The sequence below is a fragment of the Grus americana genome, chromosome 12 (genome assembly GCF_028858705.1).
Source record: "Grus americana isolate bGruAme1 chromosome 12, bGruAme1.mat, whole genome shotgun sequence".
Taxonomy (NCBI): domain Eukaryota; kingdom Metazoa; phylum Chordata; class Aves; order Gruiformes; family Gruidae; genus Grus; species Grus americana.
Window position 1 is genome coordinate 1594948 of NC_072863.1, and position 21163 is coordinate 1616110.

Below are 21163 nucleotides of genomic sequence, written 5' to 3' on the forward strand. Positions count from 1 at the left end.
GTTTCAGCAGTGGTAGGTTAATACCGTGTCGTTTGTGGAAACAAGTGAAAGCAAAGGTGAAGATGATATTAAAGGGCGTCTCCTTGCTTTAGGTATAACTCTTAAGAGAATACATTTTTAGACATTATCTTTGGTTCAAACTACTCTGAATTCTTTTTTCTTTTTAATACTGAAATTACTTTGAGGCCAAACTCGCCGTCCATTAACGACCTTTGCTGAAGCCTGTCTTGGGAAACCAAAGGCGGGTGTTTGTCAGCCAGCAGCGTGGTAGATACCCAAGCAAGACGGACTTTGACGGAAGCTCCACATAGCATTGGGAAAACAGAGGTGTTCACATCTAGGCTCGAGCCAATTTGCTATTTCAGTTTAAAGATTTTTAGGGTCGCTTTCTGTACCTGGAAAGCGCGCGATGCTGGAAGCCTGAGTGGTGAGGTTCATTCCCGCAATACGTGTTGAGGGTGGTGATGTTTTCATGAGGGTGCGCTGCATCACCCAGCGAGAAGAAACCAGGGTCTGAAAACTGATGGAGTCCACAATTCTTCATCAAACTCTGGTATGTTGCTATCCTAATTGGACGTTAAAGATTAAAAGCAATTAACTTGCTGGGAGAGGTATGAGCCTAATCGTGTGGTGGCCCTGATGAGGAACTGTTCCAGGTCACAGTGTAATGGTCGACATGTCCCGATCCACACGCAACCTCCGTTAGCCTCTTGTCTTCTTCACCAGCCCTTCCAGTTGTGATCCGGATTGTTCCATAAGAAACCCTACTTCATTATTCTTAATATTTACAAAGCCGTGATTAGGTGCTGTTGATTTCTTCCATCCACAGAGCTGCTTTGGTGTGTGTTTGTCCTTCCCTGGTACCTCCCGGCTGGTTCAGATGAGGTGCTGGGATGACCACTGAGAGGTTTGGAGATGCCAAGGATGTTCAGAAGGCTTGAGAAGGAATTCTCCGGTCAGAATCTCACCTCAGTTGCATTTTCAGATACTTGCGCTGATTCCACTTCTGGGTGGATTTCAGAGTTGTCCTGATGGATCCTGAGTCTGTAGCCTACGGTGTGTTCTGCAGCAGGCTTTGCTGAAACTTGAACGAAACATTTACGCTTTTTTTTTTTTTTTTTTTTTTTACAACTGCATGTTAAGCAGGGACCAACGTAATTAGAAGTGACTGGTGATTCCGTATGAATTCCACTTCTGAAAACCAGGGCTTTTCATAACGCCTCGGGTCAAATACTGAAGTTCAGGAATCTCAGATAGTTTCTTCTGTTACAAAACACAGCCAGGACTAATGAGAGGAGAACAGATGTTCCAGCCGGGCAGGAATGCGATTGCATCTGAACTATGTGTGCATCTGAACTACGGATGCCATGCAGCAAGCATTGTAAATGCTGAACTCAACTAGTAGCTGGTGATTTCTTTCCCACAGCATGAGAGGCTCTATTGTCTGTCGTACTGAAGTATTTGCAGCTGAGCTTTGATTTCTGTGAATAAACTGCCTCTCTGGCCACATCCATAGAGTATTTTGCAGGCAGACACAAGTTTGCTTAGCACATGCTCCAAGTCCATCTGGTCGCCGATCAGCTCTAGCACAAAAGCTGAGGAACTGGTGCTGAGCTGGAGCACGTACACCTTTCCAAATGAGCAGGTATGGCAGGCCCGGCTCCGGATCCTGCTGCGGGGATGACGGGGCGTCTGCCTTCTGCAGATCTTGGGCTGAATAAGCTTATTTTTCTGTCCGTGGAGGCCAGGGTGGGACTGAATAGCCAAACCCAGAGCTGCTGCGCTGGTGATGGGAATTGTGAAGTTGTCTTCAGTTGTGGCCTGTCTGGGCGCTCGTTAAACATCTGCTTGGTTATAGTAGACCAGATACATTAGCCATAAGAAATTGCTGTTGCACAAAGCCAAAGAATACCACCACCAGGAAACTCTTTGGGGAAAAAGTTGTGAATGAGGCACGACAGTTGCATGTTTTCATTAGGGCTTTGTTGGCCGTGATGTATAGCGACATTGTTGGATTCGTAACTGATCTCGTTAATACGAGCAGGATTTGAAGTCCCTTAATCTGTTTGAAATGCTGTGAATGGATGAACTCGAGAGTTGGCTGAGCCAGGCAACGCTTCGCTGCGTCATGACTGCTGCGGGGACTTGACTTTGGCTTCCCAAGGAGTGGTGGTGCCTCTCTTGGGTTTCCTTCAGACCCCTTTTCAGATTCCTGTAAATGGAAGTACACGTATATGCACACAAATATATCCGAATCTAGATCCCATGCGGTTAAAGCGTCAGATTACAGAGATTTTCGATCTAGTTAGGCAGAATTACGTACGGGAGGAAGAAAAACATGTGAAGTTCTGCAGGGATGAGATAGTCGCAGAGATTTCCTCCCACCTGCCCTCGATTCCTTATGGATAGCCGTGGTGGGGAAGAGTGCATTTAAAACATCCAGCAAACAATTTAAGAGAGCCTTTCGTACGCTTGGTTAAAACCTTGCTGCAGCACCACTTGGGAATCATTTCTACTGGAATTCATGACATATGTTAGTTGTTTATCTTAGTGGGATATGACTTAAAATGTCAGAATGTTTTGTGTTAAGCAACAACCGAATAAAACAAACAAAATAAAAACACAGCTGTAATACTACGCTTTAAATTGTTGAATTCAAATATGTGGTATTGATAAAGTAAGCAATAGGGTGCAGTGGTGTATAGAAAAGAAGCCTTGTGAGTCTGGCCAGCAAGCCAAAAAAAAGCCATGAGATACTTGACTTAGAAATAGTAATGCTGTTTGTCAGCTCCGCTGTAAAGATCCAGCGTTTGGAATCCAACCTAAATGCCTGAAGGAAAACAAAAGGCACATCATCTTCTTCCATCGCCAGTGAGAGTGCGGAAAATGAAATATGATGGCCACAGGTTCTGGTGCGAACCCCAGGAACTTGGCTGGGATTGATTATGTGGGAGCGGAGTTAAGAAGGGTGGAGATTTATGTTTGATTGGTTTTTTGTGTTTTTGAGAAGGCAGTGCAATATTATTTTGCCAGCAACAGTGGCTCTGTAGTTAATTGGGAGCAGGATTTTGTCTTTGCTCAGGAGCACATTTGCACTGTGGTGTACTTGCACCTAGTCAGTGGGGACTGGATTTTATTTTATTTTTTTTAAAAGCCTTCGTGGTTATCAGTAGGCTGTCCTGGTACCTTGCCGCCGAGCCCAAAGTGGATCTGGATGAGGAAATAAATCAACTGGTCGTTCTTTATGTCATATCAAGTGATGGAAGTTCCTGTTGCAGTGAGTAAGGATACCTCTGCTGTACTCGAGAAAGCAGGGAGTAGTGATTTTCAGCAGAGCTCTGGCTGTCGGAGAAGCAGAGCTGAGGTCATGGAGTAATGTAGAGTGGAGGGGACCCCAGGAGGAGACTGGATCCATCCTTCTCCCCCAAAGCGGGATCAACAGCAGAGATGACACGCTTCTCAAGGATGGCTGCTCTTCCGGCCTGGTGGTTCTGTGACCCCGCACCTATCTTGTTCCTCAAGCCAAAAAGCCCTTAGGAGGCACGCAGGGCTGGTGGGTCCCTTCAAACAGCAGCTGGTGACCCACAAGTCACACTGTCCTTTTTAAGGTGGAAAAACCCAGAGAGTAATTACATTTGTCCTACGCCTTCCTCCTCGCCTTTACCTGGGCCAGCGAAACAGGTTGTTGACTGATGGTCTCCGAGGTCTGTCTCTCTTGCTCACACTTCAGTTCTGATCATCTTGAACTACAGGAACTAAAGATTTTTTTTCCCTTTAATATGATTAAAGATCAGTATAAAGTACACCACAACTTATTGTCGCTGTAGTAATATACGTATGTCTGTATATTTGCATTTAACTGTCCTCCCATTCCTTATGAGCTTGACCAAGTTATTCCCTGATGTGAACAGTCCTGGTTTTTAATCGTCAGACCAGGCAAAAATCTCTCTGAGTATTGGCAGGAGAGAAAAAAATAATGGCAGCAACAAAAAAAAAACCTGTTACGTGATGAGATCTTACATAGTCTGAAGCTGTCTGAGGAAGAGAGAGTGTGGCTCTCTGGCATCTAGTGTCACTCCAGGGACTCGAGAGATGGGGCAGGGATGAGCTGTGACTTCTCTCCGTTTGTTTTTAGACCGATAGCCTTGAACTGGGGTCTGGTGTACGGGATCAGAGGAATAGGGAGGGAGCAGGCTACTGATCCATGGAGCTCCTGGAGCAGCATCTGATCATCTGGATGACACATGGATGTAGGCTTCTCCTTTGACGGATTGCTCAGAGGAGAAGAGCAGTGAGGCAGCAGAAAGCTGCTCTCATACCTAACTCACCACAAGAGAAATGATTCTCAGCCTTTGGTGTTGATGCACAAGCTCTTCTCAGACCCTCTGGCCAAGCAGTGTAGTGTCCCAGAAGTGTCGGGGGAGACCTCAGTGTGGGATACTTCCCATGGAGACATACAGAGACATGAAAAGTCCTTAAAGAAGAAGAAGAATAGCCTCAAAAAGTGGATGTAGCCAAGGGAGTGCCTCAAAAGAGTACAAGATGAGCCGCAAACTCTTCTTGATCTCTCCGGCTGGAGGAGACCGGCTTTAAACGTTAGGCAGTTTAATTCAGCGCCGGGGTGGAGTATCAGAAAAAGTGTCAGCTCAGCTATAAATTGGTTCCACACCAGTCTTAGGGACTGAGCAGCCTATAACTCCAGAATGTGACAGGGCTACCGCTAAGCAAGGACCTCTGAAATGTAGGGCTTGTGTTTCTACGGTGCACAGAGTCTACGTGCAGTGAAGGTAGAGCAGCAGGCTGGGATGTCCTCCAGGCGTGACGCTGGGTGCTGCTGCAGAAGGAAGATGCCGTTAGATGAAGGCCAAGGAGGGGACGCTGTTTTATAAGATGCCGTCATGGAGCATCTCAGTTTAACCAGAAAAGGACACTTAAGGGTGACTGTGTTCACACATGAATTTTGAAGAGTTTAAAAGAAAATTGAAACAAAAGCAGAGGGAGAAGCAACAGTGGTGGCTGAGGAAAAGCTGAGTAGCCTTGGGCTCTGCCTTACATACTAATACATCAAGCGGCACTGTTTCATCCTTCCTCCACTTTGTACAATGAGCTCCCCATTCTCTTATGTAATATATTCACTATATTCTGATTTATTGAAATTAGTGCTAGCCTTGTACCGGGGACATCGCATCCCAAGCTTGGATTCAGCCATCCTGCCTGTAATTGCGGGCAGCATCTTTCCTCCACAGTTAGCAGAAGACCTCCCTTCCTCATCCCACACCCCCAAAAATAAAACCACTCTGGCAAGGCATGCCAGAAGTTTTGAGTAGTGCACAATGTCTTTTAGAATCATAGAATCATTCAGGTTGGAAAAAGACCTTTAAGATCATCGAGTCCAACCGTAAACCTAGCACTGCCAAGTCCACCACTAAACCATGTCCCTAAGTGCCACGTTTGCTTATGGGCTATTTCCCTACATCTATAATTTATCATATTTTCTAAATATTTTTGAATAATAATACCAAAGCTGCTCTTCAAGATCTGTTGCCTTTTTCTCTGGAATTGGTGAAGAAGCGCTTTCTTTTTCGGGAAAGGGAAAAAATTCATCTTGTTTCAGTATTTGTATCGCTGACTGATATTTCAGTAGGGTCCAAGAAGCTTTCATCTGGATAGACCAAATTTCCTGAAAATGTTGAAAACATATTGGTTCCAAACCTCCCCCCAAAACCACATGTTCTAGATTAAGCATGTGTTTGGGAGCTAACATCCTTCTTTCCCCAACTCCACCATAGTCTGGCATTAATAACGCCGCACTTACTTAAAAATATTTGAAAAGCCTTACATATCTCAGACCCATGTGAATGAAGTAAATATCATTACACCAGTTCTGTAAATGAAACAACTCAGTTTTGGATGTTTGACTGAAGTGGAGGGGGTTTTTTATTCATTGAGACAACTTGTATCAAAGAAGGTAGTAGATTCTTCATCACTTGAAATCTCAAGTAACACTTGAGCTTTTCTTTCTGCCTCCCCCTTTAGTATTGGTCAAATAGAGTCAGAGAATCATTTAGGTTGGAAAAGACCTTTAAGATCATCGAGTCCAACCACAAAGATGTGGAGATTGATAGGAGGCTTAACGGGTAGGACTTCTTTAATACTTGATCATCATAATGGTTCCTTCTGGTCACAATGTCTGTGAAAGTTGACAGGACCGGTTAATTCCTGATTTGCCCCTCTTTTTTAGGAAGCGCCAAGTGGCAGAGAACTTCCTTCCTGGAGAGGTGGGAGCTTTCACAGCTGGAGGGCACTTGGTGGTCAGAGCTTTCTAGGAGAGATGGAAACACCCTGTGTTGTTGGGTTGGATGGTAACCTGAGGGCTAGCAGGACTTGAGTCCTGGGACGCTCCTCCGCTGCACGACAGAGGCTGGTTCTCCTGCTCGGCTCCTGTTTCTTCTCTTCCCTTTGTGCGTTGCGTTTATTGAGACTCCAGGATCCTTGAAGAAAAACATCCCTGCATGCAAATGGAGAATAACTTCATTTTGGCCTTACGTGTTTCAGTAACTCCATTAATAATGATATCCCGACTAACGTCCAGGAACTCATTTCAAATTCTGTTAGCTGTCTATTCTCCAGAAGTTAGTGGTGGATTTGGGCAGTATTCAGAGCTTTGTCTGAGATTCAGCAAGTGGTCTCTTTGTTAAACCAGATGGTTAGCAGGGTTTGGGAAAATACACAAATTTCCATAGCTGTTGAGAACAGTGACCATTAAATCTAATATTATTTTTCCAACTACAGCCAGAAGCTCATACTTCAAAGAAAAAGATACAATTTCATTTTTTTAGTGCACAAAGATGATACCGTTTTGAAAATGTGCGTGTTAGATATGTCACATAGAGCTCCCTGCTTCTGTTTTCATCTTCAAAATTAGATGTTCATCTTGAAAGTAGCTGTAGACTTAATGTATTTCAGATTAATTTATGCTTATTTTATGAATGAGTGAGAAGTGATGCGGTGTTTCTGGAGGACACTAACATCTCATTAATCATCAAGATTTTGTCTCTGATTCTGTTTGTAACCTGGGATGAGGATAACTTCTCAGTACCTCCATCTTCTCATCTCGGGGGCAGAGCGGTGATGGTAGCATGGAAGTGGCTCAGTTGTATTAGCTGGTCTTACATCTCCCCCAAACCAGAGCCGTGCTTAGGTAAGAAGACTGATGATATACTAATTTAGTGCTAAGAAAATAGAAAAGGGATGCCTTAATAATCCCAGGGGCAAGCAGTGAATGCTGAAAACGGGTTGGCGCAGCTTATAGAGGACGCGGTGGTTGCTTTTCCGAAACGGATTGAACACCTTGAAGACATCAGTAGATGTCTTTGTTCTGAATTGAAAGTGGACGCTGCTAGAATACGGTAATGGCACTCGCTGGCTTTGTTCTGCTCTTGGCAACTGAGGATTTTAGAAAGTTCAGCAGCCTTCCTAGGTACTTGTCCTTTGTTTGACTGATTTCTATAATGGTCAACCTTTTATAGGTTTTATATAAAATAAGCGTAATTACAAAGATCTGTTCCCATCAATAAAACCAGTTTGAACTGTTTTGCAGGAATTTAAACTATTTCTTGTTAATCCACACACATAACTAATAAGTGAACGCAGGGGTTTTTTAATATACTATTTATATCAGCATATGTCCTAAAGAAGTTTTTGATATTTTTGTATTTATAGTAAATCATAGCAGCGTGTAGCATGCAGAAAGAAAAATCGGGAGGGGGGGAGGGAGTAAACTCTATTAATCTTTCTAAGAGAAAACATGTCATTTGTAATATCCTCGAGTTGCATCACCATCTGGTAGGGGTTGTTTTTTTTTTTCTGAAGCCTTTGGAGATGATCCAGCAGATGCTAGGGCTGCAGGAGCTGGGGGCTAGAACCTGCTCCCTGAAGCACGGTTAGATGTCTTCTGCTGCTTGCTGGGCCACAGCTGTGGTTTCACACAACAAAACCCCCTCTATTGCAAGGATTTCCTTTAGCTTAAGCGAGAAGCTTGCATCTGAACTGGCTCATTGCTAAAACCTGTGGCCATAGTGCTTCTGCTAGAAGCAGCGACTTGGCGTTGCTTGGAGCCTTCCCCTTGCAGGTGCCCAGCTGGATGGCTCTACAGGCAGAAGGTTTCCAGGGTGGCTGTTTTCTTATCACATAGAGCTGTATTTTCCTGCTTGTGCCTTTCCCTCAAAGTTTACCACTCTTGCTGGTTTTATATTCCCTCCTTTTCTGTTCCCATTCCCTTTTATTTTCCCAGCGGACGTGGAAAATAAGCTTTTGAAGAAGTCTAGACCTTCGAGCGCTGTTCAAAGCCAGGGCTGTCAAAAGCCCAGTGCGCGGCATTGCTACTCCAGCACCTTTGCTGGGGAAATCCTGTCCTGTGATGAAGAACTCTCAGGCAGATGATAGAGCTGGCCTGAGTTGTTACAGCGGGAGCTGGTGGGCTTTTCCCGCAGGAAATCCAGTGAGAGACATTATAAATTTTAGAAGTAGATCAGGTAGCTAGCTTAAACTTTTCAAGTCAGGCTAGCAGCCTGCTTCATAGATCAGTAGTTATGGCTTTAGTAGTTAGGCAAAAAATAACCTCACCGCATTCCAAAGGGACTGATGAACTTTTGAGAGACTTGTAAGCAGTGACTCGTGATGCCGGAGGGCTCGCTCTGAGCCAGAAGACCCCCCCCTCCGAACCTGTGCTCCTCCTTCTCAAGGTTAGAAGAAGCTTCCTCATTCCTAGCTTAATGGTCTTGGGCAGCAATTTGCACCCGTGGGGATGTGCCAGCGCTGTCCTTTAAGCCCTAACAGGTCTTGTCCCTGCGTGCCCATCACCGTAGCCTTTCCCAGTGGTTCTCTCACCCCTTTCCCAGCGTTGATGGCCAACCAGGCAAGCTCTGCTTGACCACTTCTTGACCTTCCCAGGAGCCCTTTGGTGAAATTGTTCTCATTTAAATTCATCTTTCTGTATGCAGATGATCAGGATTGACTGCATTGCTCCCAGGTTTTTCACCCCCACCTACTGAGTGGCATCGGTGTTGTCCCACGTCTGCCAGAGGTGTTTCCACTGCTCTCTCTTAGGATTGCTTTGCTACCTTTCCTGGCTGTGTGACAGCAACTCAGCACGTGCAGACGTTGTCCTCCACAGCTCCATCTGAGGAGCTCCACCATCCAGCAGAACAGTTTATGATTCCCTCTGTATATATAATTTATAGGACTATGCATTTTGTATGACTGAACCTCATTCCATGCTTATTACTGTATCCTTCAAAGCCATCCAGCCTGTCCTCTCTGATATCCTGGTCCTCTTCTGTATTAACAGTTCTTGTCAACTTTCCTTCCAAAGCAAAGCTAGAATGAAGGGTTGAACAGAGTTGACAGCTCCCTCAAGGACGGATTAGAGTGTAAGCATAAATTTAATTTCAGATGAAAGACAGGAAATGTAGAAGGGGATGGACTTCCCTAGGTCTGGGGTCTGGTTTGACCTCAAACACGAGCAGACAGCATGCGGAAAGGAGGTGGGAGATAGGTGGGATTGGTAGGAAGACGTACAAAAGTCGAGTGCAAGCACATATGCAGAAAAATAGCTACGCTTGGGTAGCTGTCTCGTTTAATGCCAGCAGTCCAGACCATGAGCTGGATATCTTGCAAGCTGATAACAGATACTGTAAGGAATTCAAGAGGAACAGGGGTGGTGTCAGAAAAGTGCAGAAAAGCAATCTCGAGGGAAAAAAGGTGCTGGGGAGCGGCTGACCGGTCGGGTTACTCTCAGATCCCGCCGGGACTGGAATAAATCCTCAAATGCAGCAAAGCCCCTGAAAGCGGAGGTGAGAGCAGTAGCAGGCTGTTGATCAGTGGAGAATTCTTGAGGTCAAACCAGTTTCCTTCAGCGAGAAGATGGTAGGTCTTGTGGACTCCAGAGCAGCAGTAGGTATCCTGTGACTTGGTTTTTTTCTAAGGCTTTTGATACTGTAGAGGATCGTAGCGTAGTCTGCATCTTGGGGCGAAAAAGAAGTATCTTGTCATAGGCCTTCCTTGGAATCAAGTCATCTAATGGCCTCCATGAAACTACGCTAAATAAACGTGGGTTGTGGGAAAGGCTTTGAGACCAGGAGCCTCTCCGCAGGAGGACTGGGATGGCGAGGCGGGGTTAACGGTGTAGGAAAAGACTCTAGGAAAGACTTAGGTATTTAACCTGCTCCATCAACTAACAGATACCCAGCAGGTCGCGTACATTCAGCCACTGCAGCATTTAACGGGCTTTATTGCCTAAATATTGGGGTGCGACCTCGGAAGAGCACGTCAGAAAGGATTTTCTCCTCTGCACGTACACGTTGGGACAACGTATATCGAGTAAAGTTTCCAAGACCTTCCGTACTGAAGGAAATACAGATTTGTTATTTCGATGGAACTTGGAGCTCTGCTTCCCAAACTCAGTAGGAGACTTTCTCACCGTTTTAGACTAAATTGAGAAAGGTCCGATGAGTTTACCATTTTGAGCAACAATGAGGAAAATTCTGTCTTCTGGTGTATCGGATGAACCTTATGGCTCCCCGCTACAATTAAATTATCCACCCCCTCCTATTGGGAGACGAACAGATGCAAACCCCAGCGACTCAGAAGCTCCCAAGGCTAATAATATTGTGTTTTTTTTCATGTCAGAAGTATTTTTGTGTTTGTCGAAAGATTCACTTGCACAGCCGTAACATCTCTCTCTGCCGTGCCTGGAACAGATGCGTGTGTTGTAATATAGACTGTGAACATTGACATCGCATGTGGTTCTCATTCCTCCCATTCATCTTTGAAGCTAATTGGTTCCATCCATTTCAAATGTGTTTGGCTCGCCGCAGCTATTTGTACTTTCACTCTGGTTATAGCGCTAATGGTGTGATATATATAACATGAAATAAACTCTCGTGACTCCGAGGTCTGAAGAGACACATACGCAGCACTCGCATTTTGCTTGCTGTGTTGGGTTGGGTTTGGGTTTTGGGGTTTTTTTAAAATGATGTCGCCCAGACAATTATTTTCTCTTCGCTGAAAATGTTATTAACTAGCTGGTGCCTAAGACGAGGGCTGGTGGAGATCGCCGGCGTGATCGCGGCTCGTTCTGCATCGCGGGAGCTCAGAAAACGCAAAAAGAGGAGCCCGTCAGTGTTTGCCAAACAGAAAAGGGTTTGCAGTTCATCTGCTGGTTGGCTTCAGTGTCGCTCCCTGGCCAGGTACTGGGACTGGCGTTGTGAGAAGCCGATGTCTTGTCCTAGATACGTGTTTTCATACTGTGAATATATGGATTAGTAAAAAAAATAGTCAATTAACAGAAATAAGAAATTAGATAATACCATAATTTTCCCATGACGCAGCAGCATGATGTAGGCAAATTAATATTCCTGTCGAAAAGGCACCAGTAAGGTTACTGGGTGTTTCACTGGTCCTTCTCTCACCTTTCCGTCCAGCCCTGGGAACGCGGCACTTCTGTACTAATCGGTAATTTGTCTTTCTCTGCTGACTCAAAGCAACCTCGTTACCTTCCGTTCGTTATGAGCCTATCTCAGTTAAAGGAGATTTCAGTCTTCGATGGGTGTTTAAACCCAGATTGTAGAGGGATTTCACTGATGAATGGCGAGGGAATATTTGGGGATTTTTACAGTTCGTTCCATCCCTGATTAATTTTTGAGGAAGCAATGGAACACGTTTCACACTTCAGCCTCTGCTCAAAAAGTCTTGTAGTTTCTCAGCTTCACTATAAATATTTTCACTTCTTGCTAGGGAGGCTTGTATTCCCATTGTTTAAATAAGTGAGTTCATACTAATTCTTTGCTTTTGTTTTGGGGTTGGGTTTTTTTTGTATTTTATTATTATTTTTAAACAATTCGGCCCACAAGTATTTGGGTTACTGGTCTCAACTGAGTCATTCTAACTTTCTTCTAACCCATCCTCATCGGGAAGTCAAGTGCGCCAGCTTTAAATGTTAAACTTGGCGATTGCAAGCTACCAGAGAAAAGTCATGTATGGCTGCGTAGACCGGCGTTGCATCCATTGTCCACTTGAAAAATAATCCGCTGTTTGGGGATCGTATTTTCAAATGGGTTTTGTTGAGTCTCAGGAATTTCTGCTGTCTGAAGGTTTGATGTGAGACGTCAGGGGATACCTACGGCAAATTTTGGGGCTTTGTTCCAGCTCTGGAGAAACACCCTCTGGGTCGGTGGGTGTTGATGGCACTGGGGATTTTCCAAGATGAAATGATTGCTGAATTTCACTAGTTTTCTTTTTTTTTTTCCTTTGTAGGTCCAAGTTCAGTTAAAAACAAGAAAAAGGGTAAGTTTGAGTTTTAATTTAATTTTCCTTTCTGTGCCTGTGTTACCCAGCTATGAATTCTCTTTAGCCAACGTGAAGGGGAAACCAAGGGCAGGTTCCCTCTCCGGGAAGGGCAAGGACTAACGTGGTGCATGGTCCCACAACGCAGACCATGAGCCGTGCTCGTGCGCCCGCATTGCCATGGCAGCGTAGCCACTCATTAAAGCCTTCCTGAAAAGCTAAAGGAAGTTAATTACGTTATATAGAAGTAATTCTGAAGATGCTATGATTAAATAGTTGAGTGGAATTGAGTCACGTACCAGGTCGTCTCTGCTGAAACAGCTTTAGCTTTCATCCCTGTCCTGCTGTGCATCTTCAGACCCACCAAAGTCAACGTAGATACGCTCTGCATCTCGCGTCTCGTTGTTTATTAACCTCAGAAGTATTATTTTATTATTTTACGTGTCCATTTTGAGCGTTGGTTAGCCCACAGGTTATTTTGGCTGACTTTCTTGCGTTCCTCCTGTTTGCAGTGGGTAATTGGGTATTTTTTTTTAAAACGCGCGTCGACGAGTTGTCGTGACTTGGGTTATTTGGGAGGCAGCCCTGTGTTTCCACGGGGTGTCGGATGCCGTCCCTGTTTTGCAGGACTCCTGGGCAACGCTCGCAGCCACACGCTTACCTGTTACCGGGAACCTGAGCGAGTCCAAGGGTCCGAGTTCCCTGATTTGAGGGGAACACAGCCAGATGACCCATTTTTGCTGCTCGTAACTGTCAAAACACTTCTGTGCACATATTAAAAATTGCGGCGCGTGCTCGCAGCGGGTTGTGGGTTACGAGAAATGCAGAAGCCGTGTGCAGCTCGGGGTTGCGCTGCCTCTGGAGCCCGGTTTATCGAGGGGCTGAGGCAGGCGTTGGCACGCAGCGTGGCCAAGCCCGTGCCACGCAGCAGAGCCAGGTGCAACGTCAGCTCTCTGCTTGCCACCTACCGCACCTCACGTATCTTTAATTAGCAGAAGAGTTAGCCGTTCGGCACTTCGCCGTGTCCCCCGAGAGACCTTCCCACGCGTGCCGGTACGTGGGATGGGCTCCAGCCCGTCGTCGCGGCCGAGCTTTGCGTGTCTGTGCTGCTTTCAGAGCGCGTCAGATCGCTTTTAATCCTCGGATACAACCCCAAAATTTACAGCTGAGAGGCTGAGACAGGCCACGGTTAGAAACTTAGTTTATATTTACTCTCAAAAGCAGCATAAAATTTTATGTTTGAGAAGTTTGTCCTAACAAAACCCTGAAACCCTAAACCCGTGTTAAATCAGCCGAACTAATAACAAATGATGACTGTGGTATTCCTAGCAATTCTGGAGTAGCAGGGGGATCTCGTAGAGCTGTATTATATGCAGCTGTAGCGCTGTACAAAATAGCTTAATGTTATGGTATTGTCACATTTCATTTTTTTTAGAGTTAGAGCTTATTGTTCGGCGTACGATGATTAAGGAAAACTTACTGGTTCTGCCTGCTTTGAGTTTGGGAGCCTGCCTAGCGCACGGGGGTAAAGACGGAGACTTGGCACGCTGGGACTTGGGTGCCGGAGACCCTCCCTGGAGAGCTGCCTGTGCTGGGGTCCCCTCGGTTAGACGATGAATCGAGAGCTTTATGCTTGCTGAATATCTATTTTTTGCCTCCTGACTTTAACGAGCGGGGTCCCATTGATGCAGAATAGTAGTTGAAATTACTTGAAGGAGCAGGAATGCAGAGAAAATAAGTGTCCCTGTGTGGCATCAGAATTATGTGCAATTGTTTTACTGCTAAACTAGCAGCTCATTTAGTAGCAGACCAAATTTCTGAGACAGATTAGTTAAACCAGCTGTAACGCGTATCCCTCTTGGGAAGGAAAGCAAGGAGCGACAGCAGCGGGATTCCTGACTTACTGCATGTGATCCTTCCTTCGGATGGCCCAGATTGGAGGGGGTGTGAATGACAAGAGTTCAGTAAGCGTGCTCGAGGGGAAATAGGTGTAAGGGGGTTGACTCCAGGTGACCATTTCCAAAGCATGTCGTTATCCCGAGGAGGAGGAGAATTGCTGGATTAGAGCAATTGGAACTGGAAGGCACGGCTCCTAATCTGGGCAGACATACTGCTGCGAACCACCCGTCCCCTTAAGCCTTTGCCCCGTTTTTTAGGATACCAGTATGGCTTTAATCACCTGTGCTTACTTTAACTCAGTTTTCTGCACGTCGAAACCGAACCGCGCAGTTGTCCTACGCCGATTTCCGTGTGCCCTTGTTTGTGGCTAGTGGCCGTCCCGAGATTTCCACATCTGCGCTAACTAAAATATACGGGGTTTTCCTTGTAGTTTTGTTCCATGACAACGATGGATATTTAGTAGAGAAACAAGTAGATAAATGTACTCAGAAACCATTCCAATGACCATTATTTCATATCCTAACTGCTGCTGTCATCTGAAGTGTTTAATTCTGTCCTACAGCGGACTTTGTTTCAGCAACTGAAGCAATTTTGCTAAGTTAATAAAGCTTTTTGGCATAAAAGCTGTTAAAGTTGCATTTTAAAAACTACATCAACAGAACATAATTTCTGTCAGGGATCTGGAAAACCAGGAGAGCGCGGTCAGGCTCTCCCTGCAGACCTTATTTCAGTCCACTGTGTGTATGCCCGATCAGAGTCTTTGCTTACATGGTTGTGCTGTCTCTCTCCTGCGACCGCGAGATGAGATGCGCTTGAGGACGGTGGCAATTCTTCAGTCCTTTCATCCTCCCGATTGGGTTAGTCCTTCCCTTACCCCTCCATCCAGAGCCCAAAAACGTACGTTTAATTATTCTGAGGCGTTGCGGCATCTAAGTCCTTCGTGCGTGTTAAGCGCGTCCCCATCGCGGCGTAGGAGCGTGCGGCGGCGGGGATGGCTCCTGCACCGCCCTGGGCGCTCGGCACTGCTGGAGAGGAGCTGAAGTTCAGCTCTGAACTGCCCTCTGGAGGCACCTCTCTCCTTCAAACAGGAGATCAAGCCGTGGGGATTGTGCGCTCATGCATACGTACGCAGCAGGTAGGAAAGATTGCAACTGTTTTCCACCAGAAAACGGACAACTGAGAAGCTGCGGAGCGCTTCATCTCGACTTTTAATACTCCGGCTGCGACTGCGTTGCATCGCAGCGTGCAGCTGGTCAGAGGGAGCACCTTAACCTTGCCGTAGGGGTGCGACCGGCTCTCGGGCACGCTGCCTTTGAGGGCTGCGGGACCTCCCAGCCCCGCGGCCAGGGGAGGGCTGTGGCCAGAGCTCTGGGGCAGAGACTGTCCGACCGAGCCCCCATCTCTTGGGAGGCCGCGGAGAGTCCGTGTGCCTCATTTCAATGTAGCTACGTGTGCCGGAAGGAATCTGCAAGACGGTGACCTGCTTCTGCCCTGCCGGCAGCGTTGTCCTCATGGTGCGGAGCCGTGGGACCCCCACCCCAGCCGGTTGGGTGCTCCTCCTTGTTCCCTGCCTTGCAGTCGGCAATGAGCCATCCCCCATCTTCCGCTTTCCTCGTTCCCAGGGCTTTCCTGTGGGTAAAAGACCGTCCCACGCTCAGTGTGTGCAGAAGCTAATGGCTGACCTTCTCTTTTTTCAGGTAAAAAGGCTGGTCCTCCAGGGCCCAACGGTCCCCAAGGGCCACCAGGTCCTCCTGGGCCCCAGGGTCCCCCCGGCATTCCCGGCATCCCCGGGATTCCCGGCACAACCGTGATGGGACCACCCGGCCCCCCTGGCCCACCAGGCCCTCAGGGACCGCCCGGACTGCAGGGACCCTCAGGTAACCGGTCTGTGCCCTTCTCTGCCGGGGGGGGGACGCAGGAGATGCCACGGCGGCACCGCTGCTGTACAAATAAATAAATAAGCACCAGGTTTCCATCTGAGGAAAGCGCAGGGTCCGAACGCGATGGTGCGGCATCCTTGCGTCAGACTCAGGTGTTCTGGGCTCGTCCTTGCACCCACGGGGCGGGGGGGGACACGACACGAGGAGCAGCAGCGGTTCTGCAGCCCCGCGGGAGCCCGGCAGCGCCGGTTTAAGGTGCGATGCCACGGGCGAGGTGGTGCCTCTCCGAGGAGGCTGCAGAGAAGGAGCAGCCAAGGCCTGCGGAGCCTCGGTTGCTTCTCAGCATCCCACTGGAGTCTGCTGGTGACCGATCTGCGTGGGTGCAAGCTGGCTGCAAGGTGCCTCTTCCTGGCAGTGACTCGGTGTCTGCGTTAATCCCTCTTAAGCTGACGCAAAGCCTAGCTTTGCAGCGGGACCGGGAAGGCTGACCCTTAGCACAGCCGCTAAGCCAGCCCAGGAACTGCACGAAGCCAGGCAGCTTGCCTCCCATGCCAGCCAGATGAAAATATGGTTTTTCTCCTGCGGCTCTTGGTTTCATTTTTCTTTGTTTCTTTGTATCTGCACCATATTGTTCCTCCACAGAGTCACGTGCCAAATATTTTGTTAAAATCCCTGGATTTAATAACTCTTTAAAATGCAGATTAGTGGAAGTTCACATCCGTGTTGTTTGTTACATATTCGTGAACAGTCTAGTATTAAAAAATGTATTTTCAGAGAAATCGGGGCTATTACCTTACAGCTCGCACGGCTCTCAAAGGAAAACTTGGTTGACTTCTCAGTTTATATCTCAGAAATTGCCAAAGCAGAGGCCAGGAGCAGCATGAGGTCCTTAGCACTCCAGAGCGCTGCCCACAAGCATCTCCTCTTTAATAAGAGATTTGGCTCTTGGAGAAAAGAGATTTCAGCATGTAGCTTGAACGCAGTGAATGACCTGAGTTACTGCAGAGTGAAATTGGTGATCTCTGCGGCCAAGAGGCTTTATTGCCACTACCGATCAGGAAAAGGCTTGTGCAATTTGTCCTTCTGGTGCAAACTGGTTGAATAATGCTGGGGCGTTTTGGCGATGTTAGACAGAAAGGTAGGAATAAAATAGGAAAAAGTAGGATGAACCTTTTCCTTGTTTATGTACTTTTTAACATTAAGCTGCACCCCATACCGCTGTTATTGTCCTCTTTCTGTTAAAAATGGGAGTTCAGTGGGCTTTTATGGCGTAAGAGAAGTTTTATTTATAGGAGTGTTTACTGCAGCTCTTTCAAGCTTCCTCTTCAATGATGTGAAATTGCATTTTGCAGGTGCCACAGACAAGGCCGGCTCCAGAGATATCCAGGTTGGTTGATCTTTCAAAGGAAAAACCCAGCTTTGCCTGGATTTTTGTAACCGTTACCGGCTGCGTTCGCTAATGTTGTGCTCAATGGAATGGCTCTGAAAACAACCCCGCTCCTTCCTGCATGTGCTCAGCCGTAGCTACGCAGAGTGACTGCCTGAGCTCACCCGTTTTATTGCCCAAAAGAAAGCTTGGGCTTGGGCTCACCTCTTCTCCAGTACTCAAACATGTTGCCAGCTGCTCTGATCTTCTTTTCTCGTTTGTGAAAAGCGCTAATGATCTCAGGGTACCGTCGTGCCTCTGCACTGGTCACCGGGGCTGTGTCGAGTGACTGTAAAATGCTGCGGTGTTCCCCATTAATTTTAAATCCCTATCGTCTCGTTCGCAGCCAGCTGTGGTCCACCTTCAAGGCCAAGGCTCAGCAATCCAAGTGAAGAATGGTAAGGATCTCATGATATACGCAGTTACTGAAAAGAGCCCACCCTGCGCCCGTAGCCTCGTATCTGGGTCTGAGTCCGTCCTGTAACGCGGGTCCCTGCTGATCCCTGCTGTCGGCCTCCCCCCGTGCCAGCCTGGTTTGCCTTGCCCAGACCCCCTTGGGCTCAGAGGAGTCTTTGTTGAGTCTCCAGCCCCGCTTCTCCTGTGCTCCTGATCTCCCAGATTCTCTCTGTCCTGTGCACCCCAGTAATTCCATCCCGCTGAATCTCCCTTCTCCGTGACCTCCAGATATATGACGTGCCTCCTCCAACCTGCTGTTGTATCATCCATTTTCCTCAGCCCCTCGGTGGCCAGCCTTCTTTCCCACTCTATTCTATTTTAAGCCCTCAGTCTATCTTTTTCCTGTCTCAGCCCCAGCAGCCTGTGTTTTTCTCCAGTTTTCCCAGTAATTTATGGCAGGGGAAGGCACAGCTGTAGTGTGAGGACACAGAGGTGCGCAGCCACTGCCGCCTCCTGCGTTACGCCGCAGGCGTGCGCACACGCGCAGCCTCCGCGGTCCCTCGTGCATCTCTACTCCCTCCGACGGCCTTTGAGCCTTTAAGTTCGAGTCCTGCCGAGCCATTTCACGTCCGCAGGCAGCTCTTTGCTCCCCTCCTTCCTCCCCGGATCCCTATCCAATTTCTGCTCGAGTTCCTGCTCCTCTTGCCAACAGCTGGGTCTCATTCATTAGCTGCTGCCTCCCCGCTCGCGATGTCTGGCTGTGCCGGAGAGGAGCTGGCTGTCTTGTCCCCCGCCGGAGTCACCGCGGGCAGCTCCCCGGGGAGCGCAGGCAGCAGCCCTGCTGCCGTGCCCCCATCCCGGACCTGGAGGGCTGCAGCTCCCAAGGGTTGGGGCAGCAGGAACAGGGTCGCGTGAACACCCCCCCCTCCCTGTCCATCAACTTCTGCCCCACGCACGGGATGGTGAGGGTTGGCCAGCACTGCCGTTAAAGGCAATTTCTCTCTTTCAGCAGACGGGAGCTGAAATTTCTCATGGTTAGGGAAGTACGCCTGCAGCGGGGTGGGTGAAAGCTCCCCAGAACAAAAAGGAAACCGGCCGTTCCTAAGAACAATACGAGGGAAAAGATGCTGTTTTGCTTACGTTCAAAAAGTAATTATCCCTTTATTAGTGGGAAGCCTGTATGTTTACAGAGCGTACGCTACTCTCTAAGAGTGGGAATTGCCCTGTGAGTGTACTTCCCTGCTGCTCGGGAACAATCCGACGCTGTGAGCCATGAATGCTGTCCAGCTGAGAGCCGGCAGAAACAGCCTGGCTGCTTTGCAACTGGGGGCAGGGAGCTGAGAAGCAGATGAAGACTGGGAGGAAAAGAGTTGGATTTGATAAAACCAGGCACCTAGAGAGAACGGCTCTGTCCTGGGCTCGTAGCGAAGCGTGTCCCCTGGACCTGGGTTGTTGGCCCGTCCAGAGAACAGAGGTCTGCTCGTGTTGTCGCATATTCCATTGGCTCCAGTGCCAGAGGGCTGGGTGGTGGATCTATAAATCCCTGACCGTGTTGAGGACCCCAATTAGGGGTTAATGTGATGTGATGCAACCTTGTACTTTGTTGTTATTTGGGCTTTTAAAAACCCAGGAAATGTAATGACAAAGCATTTGTTAAAATAATGCTAGTTACAAAGTCAAGAATGTTGAAGTCAAGGAACACCAGAATTAAAATCCATTGTGTAACCCTAAGTTGGCCTCCACACACAGATGTGTCCTGAGAGACGGCGTAGTCCCGTAGTTGCACACGATTTTTTTCCATAATACTGTTGTCTCCCTTGCTGCAAGGACTAGTTTTCTTCTAGGGATGATCCCAAGGCTTAAAGTGAGGGTGAAGGCTGTATTGTGACACTTCTGCTGAGAACATCTTCCAGCCCAGCAGCACTGGGGGGCGGGCAGACAGATTGGCCACGTGTAGTCCCGTTCCCATGAGGACAGGAATCACCTTGTCATCCTAGCCTTGCTGTGGTCCTCAAGGATGTACCTGTTGATGTGGTCTTCAGCACACCCTCTGTGTGAAGCTCTGCTTTGTTGAGCGTGGAAGCTGGGTAGAGAGGCGTGGAGAGGGGAGTAGATGAGATGGAAAGTAGAGGAAGAGATTTAATGGTCTCAAGGCTTGGGTGATGTCAGTTGAGGATCTTTCTTGGAGAATTGGATCCTGGTCCTACCTCTGCTGCAGAGTTTCTTCCACAATACCAGGGAAGTTGCCAGTAACAAAGCTTTTACAAGGGCCATGAACAGATGCTCTGCAGCCTGAAGAAGAGCTGTTGTAATCACATCTGCGATAAGTCGTTTGGGATCTGTGGCCGAACGTACAAAAGGAGTGTGAAAAATCAGCGCCTGGCCTCTCAGGTGAATTAAGAAAACTTAGCAAATACCTTACAGTACTGGCGTTGATTTGCATGTGCCGGAGCATCGTTGCTCTGGAGTGGGGATGATAACTGGGAACGTGTTTTCAGGCCCGTGAAATACTCAAAGATGACAATAAGCTCAACTTAGTGCCAGGAGGAGGCAAGCTAGTCTATATCCAGCGCTGGGGATGAACGTACTGCAAAAGGCCGTACGCCTGTTTTCAAGGATGAGGAGAACTAGTCTTGACGAGGACAAGTAGAGATGTAAATCAGTTGTGCTGTGCACTGAACGGAATGGGTGTCCACCAGCAAGCGGTGGTGTAATTAGAGCTATAGAGAGGGGTCCAAACTAACGCACCGTAGTCTTTAATTCTGGGATTTTCTTACCGAGTTACTTGACTTCTCAACTTGAGTCTGTGCCAGCCGTTGTGTATGAAACCTTGCAATGTGACTGTATTTCTGTGCTCCTGCGCTTTTCATTCTGACGGGTACTGAGTGACTGCCGTTTTCTCATACTGAGATCTTTCAGGTGGAGTCCTCAATGACTGGTCTCGCATCACTATGAACCCCAAGGTGTTTAAGCTGCATGCCCGCAGTGGGGAGCTGGAGGTACTGGTGGACGGCACATACTTCATCTATAGTCAGGTAGAAGTGAGTACGGTCCTAGGCCTAACTCCTATTCTTGTGTTCCAATGGAAGCCTTGCATGAACCACGAGAGGGCTCCAGACAACTAGCAAATGCCAAGAACTTGTATGTACTTTTAACCGCTTCGTGCTCTAGGAGATGTGTGTCGGAGGAAGACGTTAGACTTTCGAAGTGCAAGGTC

General features: G+C 47.6%; 1 protein-coding gene across 3 annotated transcripts in view; it reads left to right on the top strand.

Moving 5' to 3' along the window:
• The window catches only part of EDA (ectodysplasin A), an 80401-nt gene that overhangs the window by 53843 nt on the left and 5395 nt on the right, over nucleotides 1-21163 (top strand). The window contains exons 3-7 of one of the 3 annotated variants that reach the window (XM_054839764.1): nucleotides 12316-12345; nucleotides 15942-16121; nucleotides 17477-17511; nucleotides 17897-17948; nucleotides 20857-20987. In XM_054839764.1, coding sequence (XP_054695739.1) covers nucleotides 12316-12345; nucleotides 15942-16121; nucleotides 17477-17511; nucleotides 17897-17948; nucleotides 20857-20987 — 428 coding nt within the window. The remainder of the gene's footprint in view (nucleotides 1-12315; nucleotides 12346-15941; nucleotides 16122-17476; nucleotides 17512-17896; nucleotides 17949-20856; nucleotides 20988-21163) is intronic. The other 2 variants (XM_054839765.1, XM_054839766.1) reach the window with 2 other exon arrangements.